This window comes from Cyprinodon tularosa, unplaced genomic scaffold, assembly GCF_016077235.1.
Source record: "Cyprinodon tularosa strain WSP-4 unplaced genomic scaffold, ASM1607723v1 ctg81, whole genome shotgun sequence".
Lineage (NCBI taxonomy): Eukaryota > Metazoa > Chordata > Actinopteri > Cyprinodontiformes > Cyprinodontidae > Cyprinodon > Cyprinodon tularosa.
This window is the reverse complement of record NW_024039574.1, coordinates 147535-161600: the sequence shown is the minus strand read 5'-3', so window position 1 is coordinate 161600 and position 14066 is coordinate 147535. Positions and strand designations below refer to the sequence as shown.

Sequence of the window (14066 nt, the reverse complement as noted above, 5' to 3'; positions counted from 1 at the left end):
ATCAGGTTATGATCAGAGTCAAAACCTAATATTGGTTTGAAAGAACAGAGCATCATGCAGCGGTAGGGGGTATCATATGGCTATAACAACTGGGTCACTGTGTCCTCATCAGTGTTTTATCATTTAAAAAAATCAAAAGAAATCATTGGTTTTTAAGTGAAGGTATGGATTTTTACATTGCTGAAACAGCTCTGTAAATATGGTCTTAATTCAAACTGTCGATTATGCTGTAAAATGTTTAAAAATATGCACCCCGTTGCCTCAAATATTCTGGGAGAGTGGAAGAAAAAGCAAACATTTCCGAAACCAAAGACCTTCAAAGTCACCAACTTATCTACCTGAGTTGGAACATTCAGTACCTCCTTTTACACGTGTTTTCTTTTATAAAGTCAGACATTTACATACAGTAAAATGAGTTAGAAATAATTTTTAAAAAAGCAAACACGATGATGTCATGGTTTGTAAGCTTCTGATTGGTTAACCAATATCAGTTGAGGTAACTGCAGTCAATGGTTCACATGCTTTTCCAGCTCTTACTCCTCGTTAGGTTTGAAAAATTAATGAACGCTGCCCCTCATGGAGAGCATTGTTTTATTTGTAGAAAGACATTACATAGAGTTTGACTAAATTGCTCTAAGAATTTTCAGGTATGTGACAAAGTGAATCGCATCCTTTTCTTATTGTCTAAGATATTAATGAGGAATAAGAGCAGGAAAAAACTAAAATGCTGGGAAAGTAGATGGTTTATACTCACTAAATCTCTTCTGACTAAGCAGCATTTCCCCGTCACACCCTGTTTCCAGGGTTGTTATGCTCTTAATATTAGCAAAAGTGCAGCAGTCCAGTATGTCATTAAAAAGCGTTTGGGTTACACAACTGGGTCATTAGCACTTACTAGCTGTCAGATGTACCCTGAAGAATTTTTATTTACTGTCTTTATATGTATGTGCAGTCCATGAAGAATTACTGCATATTAAAGTGAATTTTACTTGCTTAGTGCAGGACTGCTCTTCATTTTATCTTACTGGATAATAGACTAATTTTTAATTGGCTGGGGAGTAACAGAAGGCAAGACTGTATTATCACAAAAAGGTTTTGAAGTGTGCTACATAAGCAGTGGAAACTGAGTAAAAGAGCTCTTGGAGGACGGTTGGAACTGATTTTTTCCCATTTGAATCACAGCTTCTCCCTTTTGTTTTCTTTTATGTTTTCACAAACCAGCACTGCATATTTATCCATGTTATGGAAAAAGTAAACTACTGTATTTTTTCATTTTTATTGTTTTATAAACCCTGACCAAGTATATATAACAATCTGTGATATTATAAGCTCAGCATACATGATGTCGAAAACAGCTACAAAAATATCTCAATAACAATTGTATAATGAGTGTAATACTTGCTGTGTTGAGAATGGCGTTAGATATAATGATCAGTTTATTTTGCGGAAACATTTTACTGAAGTTAACATTGTCTGTTTTTCTCAAAGTGCTACCTTAAAAATGACTTTTATTTGACAGTAAGAATGATTACAGGACTAAAGACAATGTTAAAAATGTGTCAAATGTGATAGGAAGGCTTCAGAGCCAAATGCTCCTCCCTTTCTCTCTGCAGTATTTCCTGAAGCTGTGCGTGGCACGTGTTTGGGGCGTTTCCCTGGTGTTTGGATTGGCCGAGTCCCACCACTTCTCCCTGCAGGCATCTGGAGCTTCTCACAAAGAAAAGAATCAAACACAATTCCTCTCTTATCCTTGCTGACATCAGTTCAGCATATTAAGATCTCTGAAAACACTTACATAAAGGAAATAATGTCCAACTGACCTAATACAAAAAAAAAAAAGAAGCGTAATTTCATTTAATGCCAGAAGAAAAAATAAGATGATATGCTTACAGGCAGTTTATTTAAAAATCTAGTTTCAATAGTGTTTCAACTGTTTAAGTATGCTTTCTGCTCAGGCTCTTTAATCACACAGTGCCTTGCAGAGTGAGGAGATTCCTTTTGAAGAAAGCATTTAAAAACTAATTTTTTATTAAGACCACAGTGTTTCATTATCAGTTAGTGCAAAATATTCATGGAAAATAGAAAATATTTTTTTTTAAAACATCAGTCTGTAAGAGATTAACATATATGTGTTTCATTTAGTACATTGTGTATATTATTTAAATTGACTTTTCAATAATATTCTAGCTTATCAGAGGGAACAGTCAGAGGGAAAGAATCCATAGTAGCTTTCCATAGTATCCATGAATTAAAGCTTGTCCATGCAGTTAGGTTTTTTTTAAAGGTCCTACGACAAGCTGATATTAATTGACATAATTCTATATCTGTTTGGCTAAAATAGAAAAGCAATAATTTTCTAACCTTATACTGCTCTGTTTCTTTTTATTTTATATGCAGTTTAGTAATCATTAAAAGTAAGTGTGTATGTTGTAATAGGCAAGTTTTTTTTTTAGACTTGATCTATGTATGGGCAACTTAAAAAAAAAAAAATTATTACATTTTCAGGTTTCCATGTATTTAAAATATGTTTTTAAAAACATGTTAACCACCTATTGTCTATACGCTTTAGTTTGTAACCAAGGTCAGTTTCCTTGACTGTACAGTGTCAATCTGCTTTTAATTGCTGGTACTCTATATCAGCATATTAGACATAAACTGCTGGTCAAAGGTTTGGTAAATCAGAGGGAGAACTTTAGTAGTTATTGATATCTAAATATACCCCCATATTTAAAATTGCTTGGATTTTGCCCTTAAGATATTTTCAATATCATTTTTATTCTAAAATGTATCGTCATTGTTAGTTTATAAACTAGGCCCGATGGGTAACTTTAGAAAGACTCTTTTAAAACTGACAGTTGCCCTATGGTTAGGCTTTCAAAGAGCAATAAAATAACCATGGTGACCAAAAATATTTTAAGAATTGATCTTATAAAAAGCAAAGTCAAACACTGAGATATAAGAAATGATAATAATGTCAGTAAAGGTGGAGTTGGGAATGAATCCTTTTACTCCAAATGACTTAGAATTAGAAAGTCCAAAAGAGAGAAAACCAATTCAGGCAAGCAATCTGTTCAGTTAATGAAAAATTAGATGTCAAATAAAAAATGTAAAAAGTTAGTTTAATCATCAAATCATTGAATACTAATATTTTAGATCCTCTTATAGGGAGTTTTTGTTTAAACTGAAAGTATGGAAAAACCCTGTTTGTTCCAACTGTGACTGCCTCAACTACAGGCACTGCTCCGCACAGCAAAAGGGCTCCACAGCGCTATCTGCCAGATTGGCGGTGCAGAGGTAGCCCATTGTCCCTCATTATTTTAGGTTAAAAAAAAGTTTTTCCTCTCCACTGTCGCTCCATGCTTGCCAATCATGGACAGTTTCTTTCAACCTGTGTTATCCAAATTGGACTTCCATCTTCCAGGTCCCTGAGTGAAGCTCTAGTATCAGCTCACGCAATCCACTGGATCTCTCAATAAAGCTCAGCATACCGTCTCGATAACCAGCAGTCTACAGACTGACCAGCTTCATCTATCTCCACTCCACCACAAGTTTCAGGCCTGGGGGGAAGCAGCCCTATTCTTTACCCCTGTTCATGCATATCTGTCAAAATTAAGCACTTTGTTTCCTGCTGAGGTCTGAGCGCCAAAGACAAAGTAATTGTATCAATAAGTTTCTTCTAATTGTCTTTTCTCTTCATGTGAGTTTTTCAGATTGAAATCAGAGCTGTTTTTGGATAGAGAGAAAAGAACAATCCTTCCCAAAATTATATGAACTGTTGTATCACAACTTTTGGACGTTTTTGGAGGGACTGTTATAAAGTAAAGAATAAACCTACTTTAGAGAATTTCTAAAAGAATTCACACTCTGAAAGCATCAGCTGTAAATAAACTGATAATGTTCTCCTTTCTGCGGACAGCCAGGTCTCAGTGGCTGCTGTGGGAACTGCATGGAGTGAAGGGAGGAGGAGAGAGGAAGTTCTTCCAAACTTTTTTTCTCTCTGAAAGGACTCTGGAGACGTCCCGTTAGATTTCTAGAGGAGGGGGTTATGATCAAGAAAAGTCTAAACTCTGCTTAGAAGACAAAAGTGGACTACAAAGTCCAAATTAATCCCTCTTTTCTTTGTTTTCTGTCTCTGAAATCTAAAAGCCGTGAAGAGGGGGATTTTATTCTGTTCTTCTTGGAGTGCGTTTTTCTTTCTTCCCATCCTGAGGGGACTTAGCACCATCAGAGGAAATGAGATGTGAGTGAGCTATGCCTGGTGGAAATGGACAGACTTTATCCAAGCGAGAAGATGGCGTCTGCGTCCCAAAGTTCAGCTTCTTCCCCAGTTTGCTTGTGGCGCTCTGCTGTCTGGAGGTGTGGGGCTCCGGGCCGCAGGGAGCCGGCGGCGGCGGCAGCTGCAGCCCCTGTCCCGTTAACTGCAGCTGTGCGCCTGCAGGGCCGCAGCGGCTCTGCGTGGTCAACTGCTCCAACATCGGGCTGGAAAGGGCCCCAGCGGCCGCTGACTTACCGCCGACCGTCAACGTGTTGTGAGTACATTGGATTAAAAAAGTTATGTTTAACTTTAATATTGGTCATCTCACAGCCTTTTGCAGAAAGTGAGACACACACTTAAAAAAATTAAATGTATTTCCTCTTAAATTAAGTAGATAAATAAGATTATTTGCCAAAAGGATGAGTATTTTTACTTTTGAAATAAGATAATTAGATAATATGCACTTGAAATAAGACAATGCATTTGTTTTTTCTTATATTAAATGTAAATGGTTTGTCCATTGGTAAAGTCTCTCACTAACCTCATCAATTTAAGAAAAAACGCACTTATTTTAAGATATAAGGACTTGGTTAGATTTCTATTTTTTTTTGCAGTGCAGTAAAAACAAAACAAAAAAAGATAAATAAATAAGATATAACTTACCAGCTTTGTTTACCTACGCCAATGAGGTTATGTCTTTAGGAGAGTGTTTGTTTGTCAGTTTAAAGGATAACATTAAAGTAATGGGCGGATTTTAATGAGGGTCCCCTCATACCAAAGAACAATTCATTAAAATGTACTAATGATCCAGATCCTTATAGCTATAGGTGAAAGTCACAATATGGAGCAAAATTAGCTTTTCTAGTTATATTTAATAAAAAGCATTGATATAGATCTAAACTAGTTGCAGCTCTGTAGGGGAAAAAATAATCATAAGATTTGATAAGTACAATAAAGATACTCCTTGTTTTATTTTATGTACAATGTTACTAAACCCTATTAAGAAAGATATTTATTAAGATATTTAGGCTGCTTTTATTATGTGGGGAGAATGAGATTCCTATCAATATGTTTTATCCATTATTTAACTTATTAATTAAAGGACACACTTTATTTCCGCCTTAAATTGTGTTACCCTAATATAATTGACTTGTTCTCTTTTTTTTCCAACTGGAAATATTTTCTAACAGACAAGTTATCTCTCACATCTCATTTAAACTGTAGAATATTCCAAAGGTTTAGTCTGTGCAGTTGTTTTTTTATTTACTTTTTAAATGTAACTTTTATGAAAGTAATAATGTCATACTAGGTCATCAATTGTGACTAATATTGTAGTTTGTTATTAACCAGAGGTGGGTAGTTACTAGTTACATTTATTAATTTACATTAACTTGGGTAACATTTGGGGAAAAAAAAAAACCTTTTGGGAGTAGTTTTACTGTACAGTACCTCTTAATTTGACTTGAGTAATATCCCTGTGAAGTATCCCTACTTGAGTAAAATGTCTTGCTACCCCACATACAGTGAGTAACTTGCTCTATGCACAGTGATCAGGTGAGTAAACAGTAGCTGTTGTCAGTGGAAGATCTGCGCCCTGTTCTACTTACATTGAAAATCTGAAGGATTTGGAAATGTGTTTCTTCTGCATTAGATCAATCATGTAATCATGTCATCTATTTCTATTTTTTTTTTATTATTTTAGAGTTTAAAATACCAGAACATGTATATGACTGCAGAGGTTTAAATATCAAAACAGTTATGATGATCCTCAGACCTCAAGTAGCCTTTTCACTAGATACTTTTTAAACTCTTATTTGAGTAATTTCTTGATGACTACTGTGTACTTTTTCTTGATAATAAAGTACCACTACTCTAACCTGAGTATAACTTGTGAATGCTCTACCTACTTCAGCTTAATCTGGCTTAAGTCGGTCCTCACTCCATTCTGGCTTAAAGTTTTATCTGGTATAGTCTGAGGAAATACATTTTCTTTGACCACGTGACGTCTGCTTGGCTAATTATTTAAACACAATTGTAGCTTTTTTACTGCATTAGATGCATCACTTTTCTTTGCATGCTTCTTAAACCTGTGTACACCTGTGTATATATACACCATCTTTGAACTTCTGCTTTTTTCTTCTGAATAAGACTTCAATCACTATCAAAATAACAGTATGATAAAATTGAATTGCAGCATCAGACATGAAAGCGCTGATAGATACAATTTAGAGTTGAATGTTTTACTGACAGATTAACTTTCATCTGTTCTTTGCTCTATTTTTTGATTTGGTTAAAAAAGGAAAGTGTGATGTAAGAGAATAAGAGAGGTGGAGCTATCCAAAGTATAATAAATATTGAACATGTATTTGAATGTCTATGTGAAGTTTTTGCAAGCTTGTGTGTAAGCTGTCAAGAAAACCTGAAAGCTGGTGTTTGCGGTGTGGATCAGTCCTCTGTCTCTGGTCTGTTCAGCAAGAGAACATTATGTCCTGCGCTCTTGGAAGACATATGTTATCCATTATTTATTTTTACTTTGTGTATACTCTTTATTTAACCCTAAATTCTCAAATCATTGTAACACATCTGTGGTCATTATGTTTTATTTTGAGCGGTATATCCTTGGGGCTTTGCTAAAAAAGGCTGTGATATATTAGGGTGTTTCATTTTGCGGCACGCTGCATGTTGGTGACTTACAGTGAACACTAATGTCATCACTAATTAGACCTCTTACTCTTAGAGCAAGAAGAAGAGACTGGAAGTTTTACCCTTAATTGCACTCGTGGCAGGAGTAGATGCTTAGGGCTGTGCCTATTTATTTGATGTTGCTGCAGGCAGGTAGCTTCCATTTGAATATTTAAAAGGACTTTATCATTTGACTTGCGCCATGTCCAGAGTCCTTTTTTCTGTTGCCCTGATACTCTCAGATTTAGCTTATGACCAAGTTACATTCAAGTGTAATAAAATCAAAATTATTCAGCAATTAAATTCAAACTAGATTTAATTTATCCCTATTTTATCAATGTATTTCTTTAATATGTCTTTAAAACTGGGAAGCCAGCTATATTGCCTCAAATGCAAGTAAATGCATTGACAGGTTTAGCAGCAGAGTTGAATATGGGCATTGCTCTGACTCTATTTGGCAGAGACAGTGTAATGCTGTGGGGCAACATCTCTCTCACTGGAAAGAAAAGTTTATTTGTAATTACCGGATGAATTTTTAGTGCAGACAGATATCAAGGTGAGGTTCTATAACCATAGTCAATCTAACTTCTCCAAAGTTTAAGACAAAACGGTCTTTAAAGATGACAAAGTCCCCCCCCCCCCCCCCCATCAAAGCAAGATCTATCAGACTACCTTCATTAATTGGGAATGTAATAGATGGAAAGGCCTCATAGTCCTGACCTTAACCATATTGAGTACTTGCTGGGGTGTTGTTCAAGCCAGGGTGTCCAGTAAAAACACAGTTCCCACAGCCGATTTTTAGCCAGGAATATTTGGTATGGTGGACACCTTGGTGTATCACATCTTTGGGCTTTGCATGGCGTACGGGGGTCTGGGTGTATCCTCCCCCTGAACATTTTGAAATTTAGACTCTGACATGCTATTTCCTGCATTTTGAGGTGGAATGCAGCTAACTTTTTTTCTTTGTTACAACACAACTTTTGTCCTGATTATGGGAAGTAGGTGTGCTTGATTAGAGGGCAAAATTTCATAAGGAAGACATGAGATCACTTTCAGGTATAATAATATGTTTCATAAGGTAATTCTAACAATCAGAAAGTGTAATACTACGTTCACACTGTGATTTGAGCAGCAAAAAATCTCCTGCTGCTTAATTTTTAATGCTAGTACACATTAAGGTCAGACCCGTCTCAAGAGCATCACCTGAAGAGCGTCCAGTAAAGTGTACAGATGCAAGGGCCTAGGTTTGATTTCAACTTTGGTAGGGACACTATTCTTCAGTTTCATTGGTCCTTTGCAAAAATATGCATGCTCTTTTTTATGCTTAATGTGAGCTTCAGGGCTCATTTTGTTTAAAGAGATCAGCAGCATTTCTTGCTACATTAATACAAATCTTATAAGCACTACATGCACTAGATGCTGTTTATCAATATTTAAAGCATAACTGGCTCTGATGAATGTGGAATTAGGACTTTTTCCAAAAGGATTGCATTTAAATTTACCTGCTACTAAGACAGTGTCTGTTTAACCAAATATAGTCTAAATATGTGGATTTATCCTGTGTTTTCTTCTGAAGATATAGAATTGTGCAGAGGTAAAACCCACTCTTATTTTTTTATCTAATATGCTCTCTCTGGATCATGCAAAATAATACATTCAAGGGACAGCAAAGAAATGTATTGTATTTACATGTGCACTGGAACTATAAGATGAACTGACACTGAGCATTTAAAGTATTAATATTAGAAGTTGTACATCTGGGCTGTAGTTACTCTGTGTAGCTAATATCATGTATTTTATCTGTGGCTGAAACAATTAATCATATTAACAAATTATTTAAATAATCGTGAACTATGTAATTGATTAATCGTTAACTGGAATATAGGGCCACTAAAATGTGCCTTTAGCCGACAGAGCGACCCACTTAGAGCAGGAATTATACCAAGATTGTAAAAAATATGTAATAGTAAATATATGTAAAATAGTTTTTGTCTGTCAATATTCTCCATCCAGAACTTCTCCAAAGGAAACGTTTAAACGTTTCTGTTTCACCTGGTTTCATTTCATAAAAGATCTTCTTTAAGGAGTGTTTGGCTATCTGATTAAAAGATAAAAGAAAAGAAATCCTAACGTTGTTAACTTACATTTCTCAAGTTCCACAAATCAAAAAACTCTCTCCTGCTTCTTTACAGAACTCCAATCAGAAGCGTTTGCCTGTTTTAGCGTAGATAATACGTTTTTTTAATTTGGACTAGTTTCGTAGCCCAATATTAATTTATTTTAGAGTCTTTTTTTTCGCGCTCCAAGCACCCCCGCGCGCACACATACAGACTAGAAAACATACAATCAGAAAGAGAGAAGGCGGAACTTAAGGCAGAATAATCAGAGAGTTAAACCGCGCAGCACAGTTGATGCGCTGCTATGTGAAAGGGACAGGAAAGAGCAGGCAGTTGCAGCTACCAGGCAGAGAAGCTGCGAGAGGAAAAGAAGCGGCTGCTGTATAGTAAATTATAAACATGTTGTTCACATCCAATTATTGGTAGGGACAAATAGGTCCTTCCAAAATTTTGGTAGGGACATGTCCCCATGGTCCCTATGCAAACCTACGCCCATGTACAGATGCGTCTGATGCTTTTGCTGGTCCAGTCTTCAGTGGCAGAGAGCGGCTTTGCTATGTTTACTGTGATCAGTGGGTAAAAGTAGTTTTAATATGTTTTTAAGTGAGAAAGTCCACCCTAAAACATTGTCTGTCACTAGGAATCCTCAGCAGCTGTTGCCTCAGGCCCGGTCGCCTCTTGGGGGTTTCTGCTACTATTTGTGGCGGCTGAAAGTAGATGTTACTGATTTTCAGGTATATGGTACAAACTGCAAGCACCAGAATAATAAAAGAGAACATATTTTGCCAACAGGTTTTGACATTTTAAATTAATTTAGGCATTAATAATCTGCTTCATAGGAGTGATCATAGCACTCTACATCAGCAGTGCTCTGTCTCCCTGTCAGCTTCCAGATCAGATTGGTGTTTCCTAATCTAAAATTTTCCACCTCAATAATGACTTCTAAATCTAAGGTTTGAATAAGCAGTTTGGTACTGGAGGAGAATACCTGTCAAGTATTTCATAGCTGTAACTAACATGCCCCTTTTGTAGCTAAACTCACAAATGGGTTTTCCTTTTAAATGTGGAACCATTTAAAGAAAATAAACAAGTTTTTCAACAATACAACCATGTTTGTGCAATTTAGGGGTTTAGAACAATAAAATATTCAAGCAAACAAATTTCCTTACTTTCTGAGCCAAGGATTCAAACTCGTTTGAGCAGATGTTTCTTGTCAACACTCCTGCAGTGTCAAACATCAGGAGGGCGGCAGACATAGAAAGCTTGCAAAGTAGTTTGGATTTCTACTTTACAAATAGTGCAGCCCATAAGAGATTAGTAGTTTCACTTTTAGTTCAGTTGGAGATGAAAGGAAAGTTATGATGGCTCTTGGGGTCTTTGATTGGGACATGCGAGCAAAAAGTTCCTTTAAACTTAAGCTAGAAAATAGGCTGTTAATGATTACATGACAATAACAGATGAACTTTGGGGAAGTCATTTGGTGGTTGAGAACTGTTCACCAGATTTAGATGCTGGGAAAATGCAATAGTTTTTGGTTCTGCCATGATGTTGGTTTTTCTGCTTAACTTTGCCTTTTCTTTGCCTTTTTTGACTGATTTCCCTTGTTTTTCCTATATAGAAGGTCTTGTTTATTCCTTACTGCCGTCAGATTCCTCTTCTACCACTCGGGTTTCATGCTCAATTCTTGTTCTGTAAACTAGCAGAAGTTCCATCTTCTACCCCTTTTGTAGGGTCCTAAAACCTTCAATATACAGAAGGCAGTTTAGCTGCCTGTTGTATTTGAAAAGTAGAAATCCTGATTGTATAGCTGCTCTTTTTACATGTAACAGATGTATTCCAGTCTCTCGAGAACTTTGCAATGTTAGTTCTCTGGAAAATGTTTTTATTTTAAGAATACAAAAATAAATAAATCAATGGTTTCGTGCTGCTTATTATTAATCATTATTTTTAATTATTCGTTATTTTTTTTATTATTATTACTTTATTGTGTAAAGTAATTCCTAACAGTTGATGTTACTGGGTTACAGTACGTTCACCCTACATTAGGTTTCTGTTATCATATTCATAGGATTCAATGCATGAGTTGATTCTGTTCTTATTATGTCAAAGCTAACTTAAAATGAGTTCTGCTTATTTTAATTCATTTATATGTTGCTGCTAAAAGGCACAGCTGGCGACTGGAGTTGTCTTTGTCCAAATAGCTTCATTTAGAAAATATAAAGCCATTGGTGCTGTAAAAATTAAGTGAAGTCATGCTAAAACAATGCATTTTAAAAACATTTTTCTCATTCCACGTAGGATGTCTAGTACCATCATATATTAGCTCTACTATACACATACACCCTCCAAAAATAATTACAGGTACATGTGAACAGTTAGATAAAACAAACAGTGAAATATTTAATTTTTATCTGAAGTCAATATTCTGAAGAATATCTGTAGTTGAGGCAGTCACAGTGGAAGACGTAGACTGACTCAAAGCCCAAACAATATGGAATGACTGTCAGGATTTGGTTGTGGTTTGTGGACCCAAATGCAGAGGCAGGGAGGCAGAGGTGAGTTTCTTGTGCATTTAATGAAGAGTTAACAAACAACTGAGGCAGGAATCCAAAAATAAAAAAAATGAAAACAAGGTCAAACAAACCAGAAACCAAGGAGACATCTGGGGACAAACAATCACGAGGAGGAAGACTCAGAGAGACAGAGTTGGAGACTGAAACAAAGAAAGGACTAACGAGCAGATTGGGAGCAGGTGTGAGCAGAGCAGAATAGGAAAGGAGCTAAGGAAAAAGGAGAACACCATAGGGCAGCAAAGGGCGACAAATAAAAACCTGAAAACTGAAAAATAACTAGAGAAAACAACAAAATAAGAATGAAACCACTAAAACTAGAAAACATGGAGCAAATTAAAACTGAAAACTCAAAAGAAAACATAACAGAACCAGAACTGTGACAATGACTAAATGATCAATATCTTGTGATAACATTTACAGCACTTGCTTTTTATCTATACATTTTATTTTGATAGCCAAGAAAAGTATTGCTATATATATATATAGTGATATTACAATATCATCATAATATCATATCATGACTAGGGCTGCAACAACGAATCGATAAAATCGATAAAAATCGACTTTTAAAAGCGTTGGCAACGAATTTAATCATCGATTAGTTGTGTCGCGCGATTAATGCGTCATCCGCCGCCGCCGTCATCCGGGGGAAGAAAAAAAAATATGACGGAGCGAGTCAGCGCCGCAGTTGCAGTGTTGCCAACTCAGCGACTTTTCAGACCCCTCCAGCGACTATTTTTCAAAAAAGCGACTGGCGACAAATCTGGCGACTTTTTACGGTGTCACTGGCGGCTTTTGCCTGCCGTGGGGCGCCTCCCCCATCCCAACCCCTTTCTCCCTCTCCCACAGGAATCCCTCTCAGCGCGGCAGTCAGAGTCAGAGCCGCAGGATTTTAGTGAGGAGTTTACCCTCAGCGTCCAGACTGCAAATGAAGCGCGCATGCGCCGGGATTGACGGCGCAAATTGATCACAATAATTAAAATAGCCTGCGCTTTGTAAAGTGAAAAAAGTCGTAACATGCAACTTTTGTAAAAACAAATGAACATGGCACGGAAGCACCACTGTTATGACGCAGCACCTGAAAAGAAAACACGTTGGAGCCTTCAATGGCAGTGAAGAGAGCTGATCAGCAGGATGAGTAACCATGTTTGTTTCATTTTAAAGAGGGGAAACGTAACGTTAGTTTCTCAGTTCGCTCATCTGATGCTTTCCTTACCTTGTTAGTAGGTTACAGACAGTGATAAGGTTGGCTACTTATTTTACTTTTAATTTCATTTAAATTTGGTTAAGCAGCGTTTATATTTTCTTTATAAATAAATTAACTTGCAAATTATGAGGGCAAGGCTTTTAAAGTTTAAATCTTCTGGCAAAGATAAAGAAAAGAAGATCCTGCAATTTATGGAAGTAAAGCAGAACAAAATCCAGCAAGATCAGTAATATGTCAATTAATTATCTGCCACATTCCCATGTAAATATCTGTCTTTGGAGGATGTGTTTTTTTACCACCCCTAGTTCTCCCATTTTTATTCCAAATACAATTTATAATTAGAATCACAGGGCTATTTTTATCTCTATGGTTCAGTATTTTCTCAAGTAGCAACTTTAACTGCTATACTTTCCTGTCTTAAAAGGCAGAACTCTTCTAGTCTAAAAAAAACTCATTTGTTGAAATGGGGGGACCTATTGTTTGAACCCCTTAGGGGCTTTAAAAAACAAAAATGCCTGTCTCTTTTTGCGCTTTATGAAACAAAGTAGCCTATATTTTGTGGATGTACAGCTACATTTCTCATGTAAGTTTGCGTAGTTTTAACACAAACATTTATTTTTCATATTGCACCAGTACAGTTAATGAGCAACCTGTACTTGTGTGCTTGTTTGTTCTGTCTAAAATGTTTATTTTGGAATAAAGAAGTTAATATAAAATTTTTTTTTTGTCCGATTCATCGATTAATCGAAAAAATAATCGGCCGATTCATCAATTTTTAAAATAATCGTTAGTTGCAGCCCTAATCATGACCCAAGTATCGTGACTCTTATCGTATCGAAACACCCATGCCAATACTCACCCCTAACGAAAACCAGCGACAATTTTCCCATGTCGGTAACACAAAATGCCATTTCCGTGTGTGCGAGGGTGGGTGGTATTTCCCTACCCTTTAAGATACTGCAGCCTGTGTCTAATCACAATGGTTGGTGGCACCAAAATTACGCCATAGTGTTGAGCAAATGAAAATTAAATACTAAGTTGTTCTGGAAACTGTCAGGACTACCAAAAGAAACACATCCAACCTCCACCACCTACAGCACAAAAGCCTCTATTACCTTTGCGCAAAAATGTTTCCACGAGAGATAACATTGATCTCCTGTTCAATGAGATATTGTTGAATATTTAAACTTGAATGAGTAGAATACTTTAATAATTAATTGAAAGTAATATGT

At 36.3% G+C, this 14066-nt stretch overlaps 1 protein-coding gene across 1 annotated transcript in view; it reads left to right on the top strand.

The window, feature by feature from the left end:
• The first annotated feature begins 4007 nt into the window (after positions 1 to 4007).
• pkd1a (polycystic kidney disease 1a) overlaps positions 4008 to 14066 on the top strand; it is a 103125-nt gene continuing 93066 nt past the window's right edge. Inside the window, 1 exon segment of the mRNA XM_038271915.1 lies at positions 4008 to 4529. Coding sequence (XP_038127843.1) covers positions 4252 to 4529 — 278 coding nt within the window. The 5' untranslated portion in view covers positions 4008 to 4251.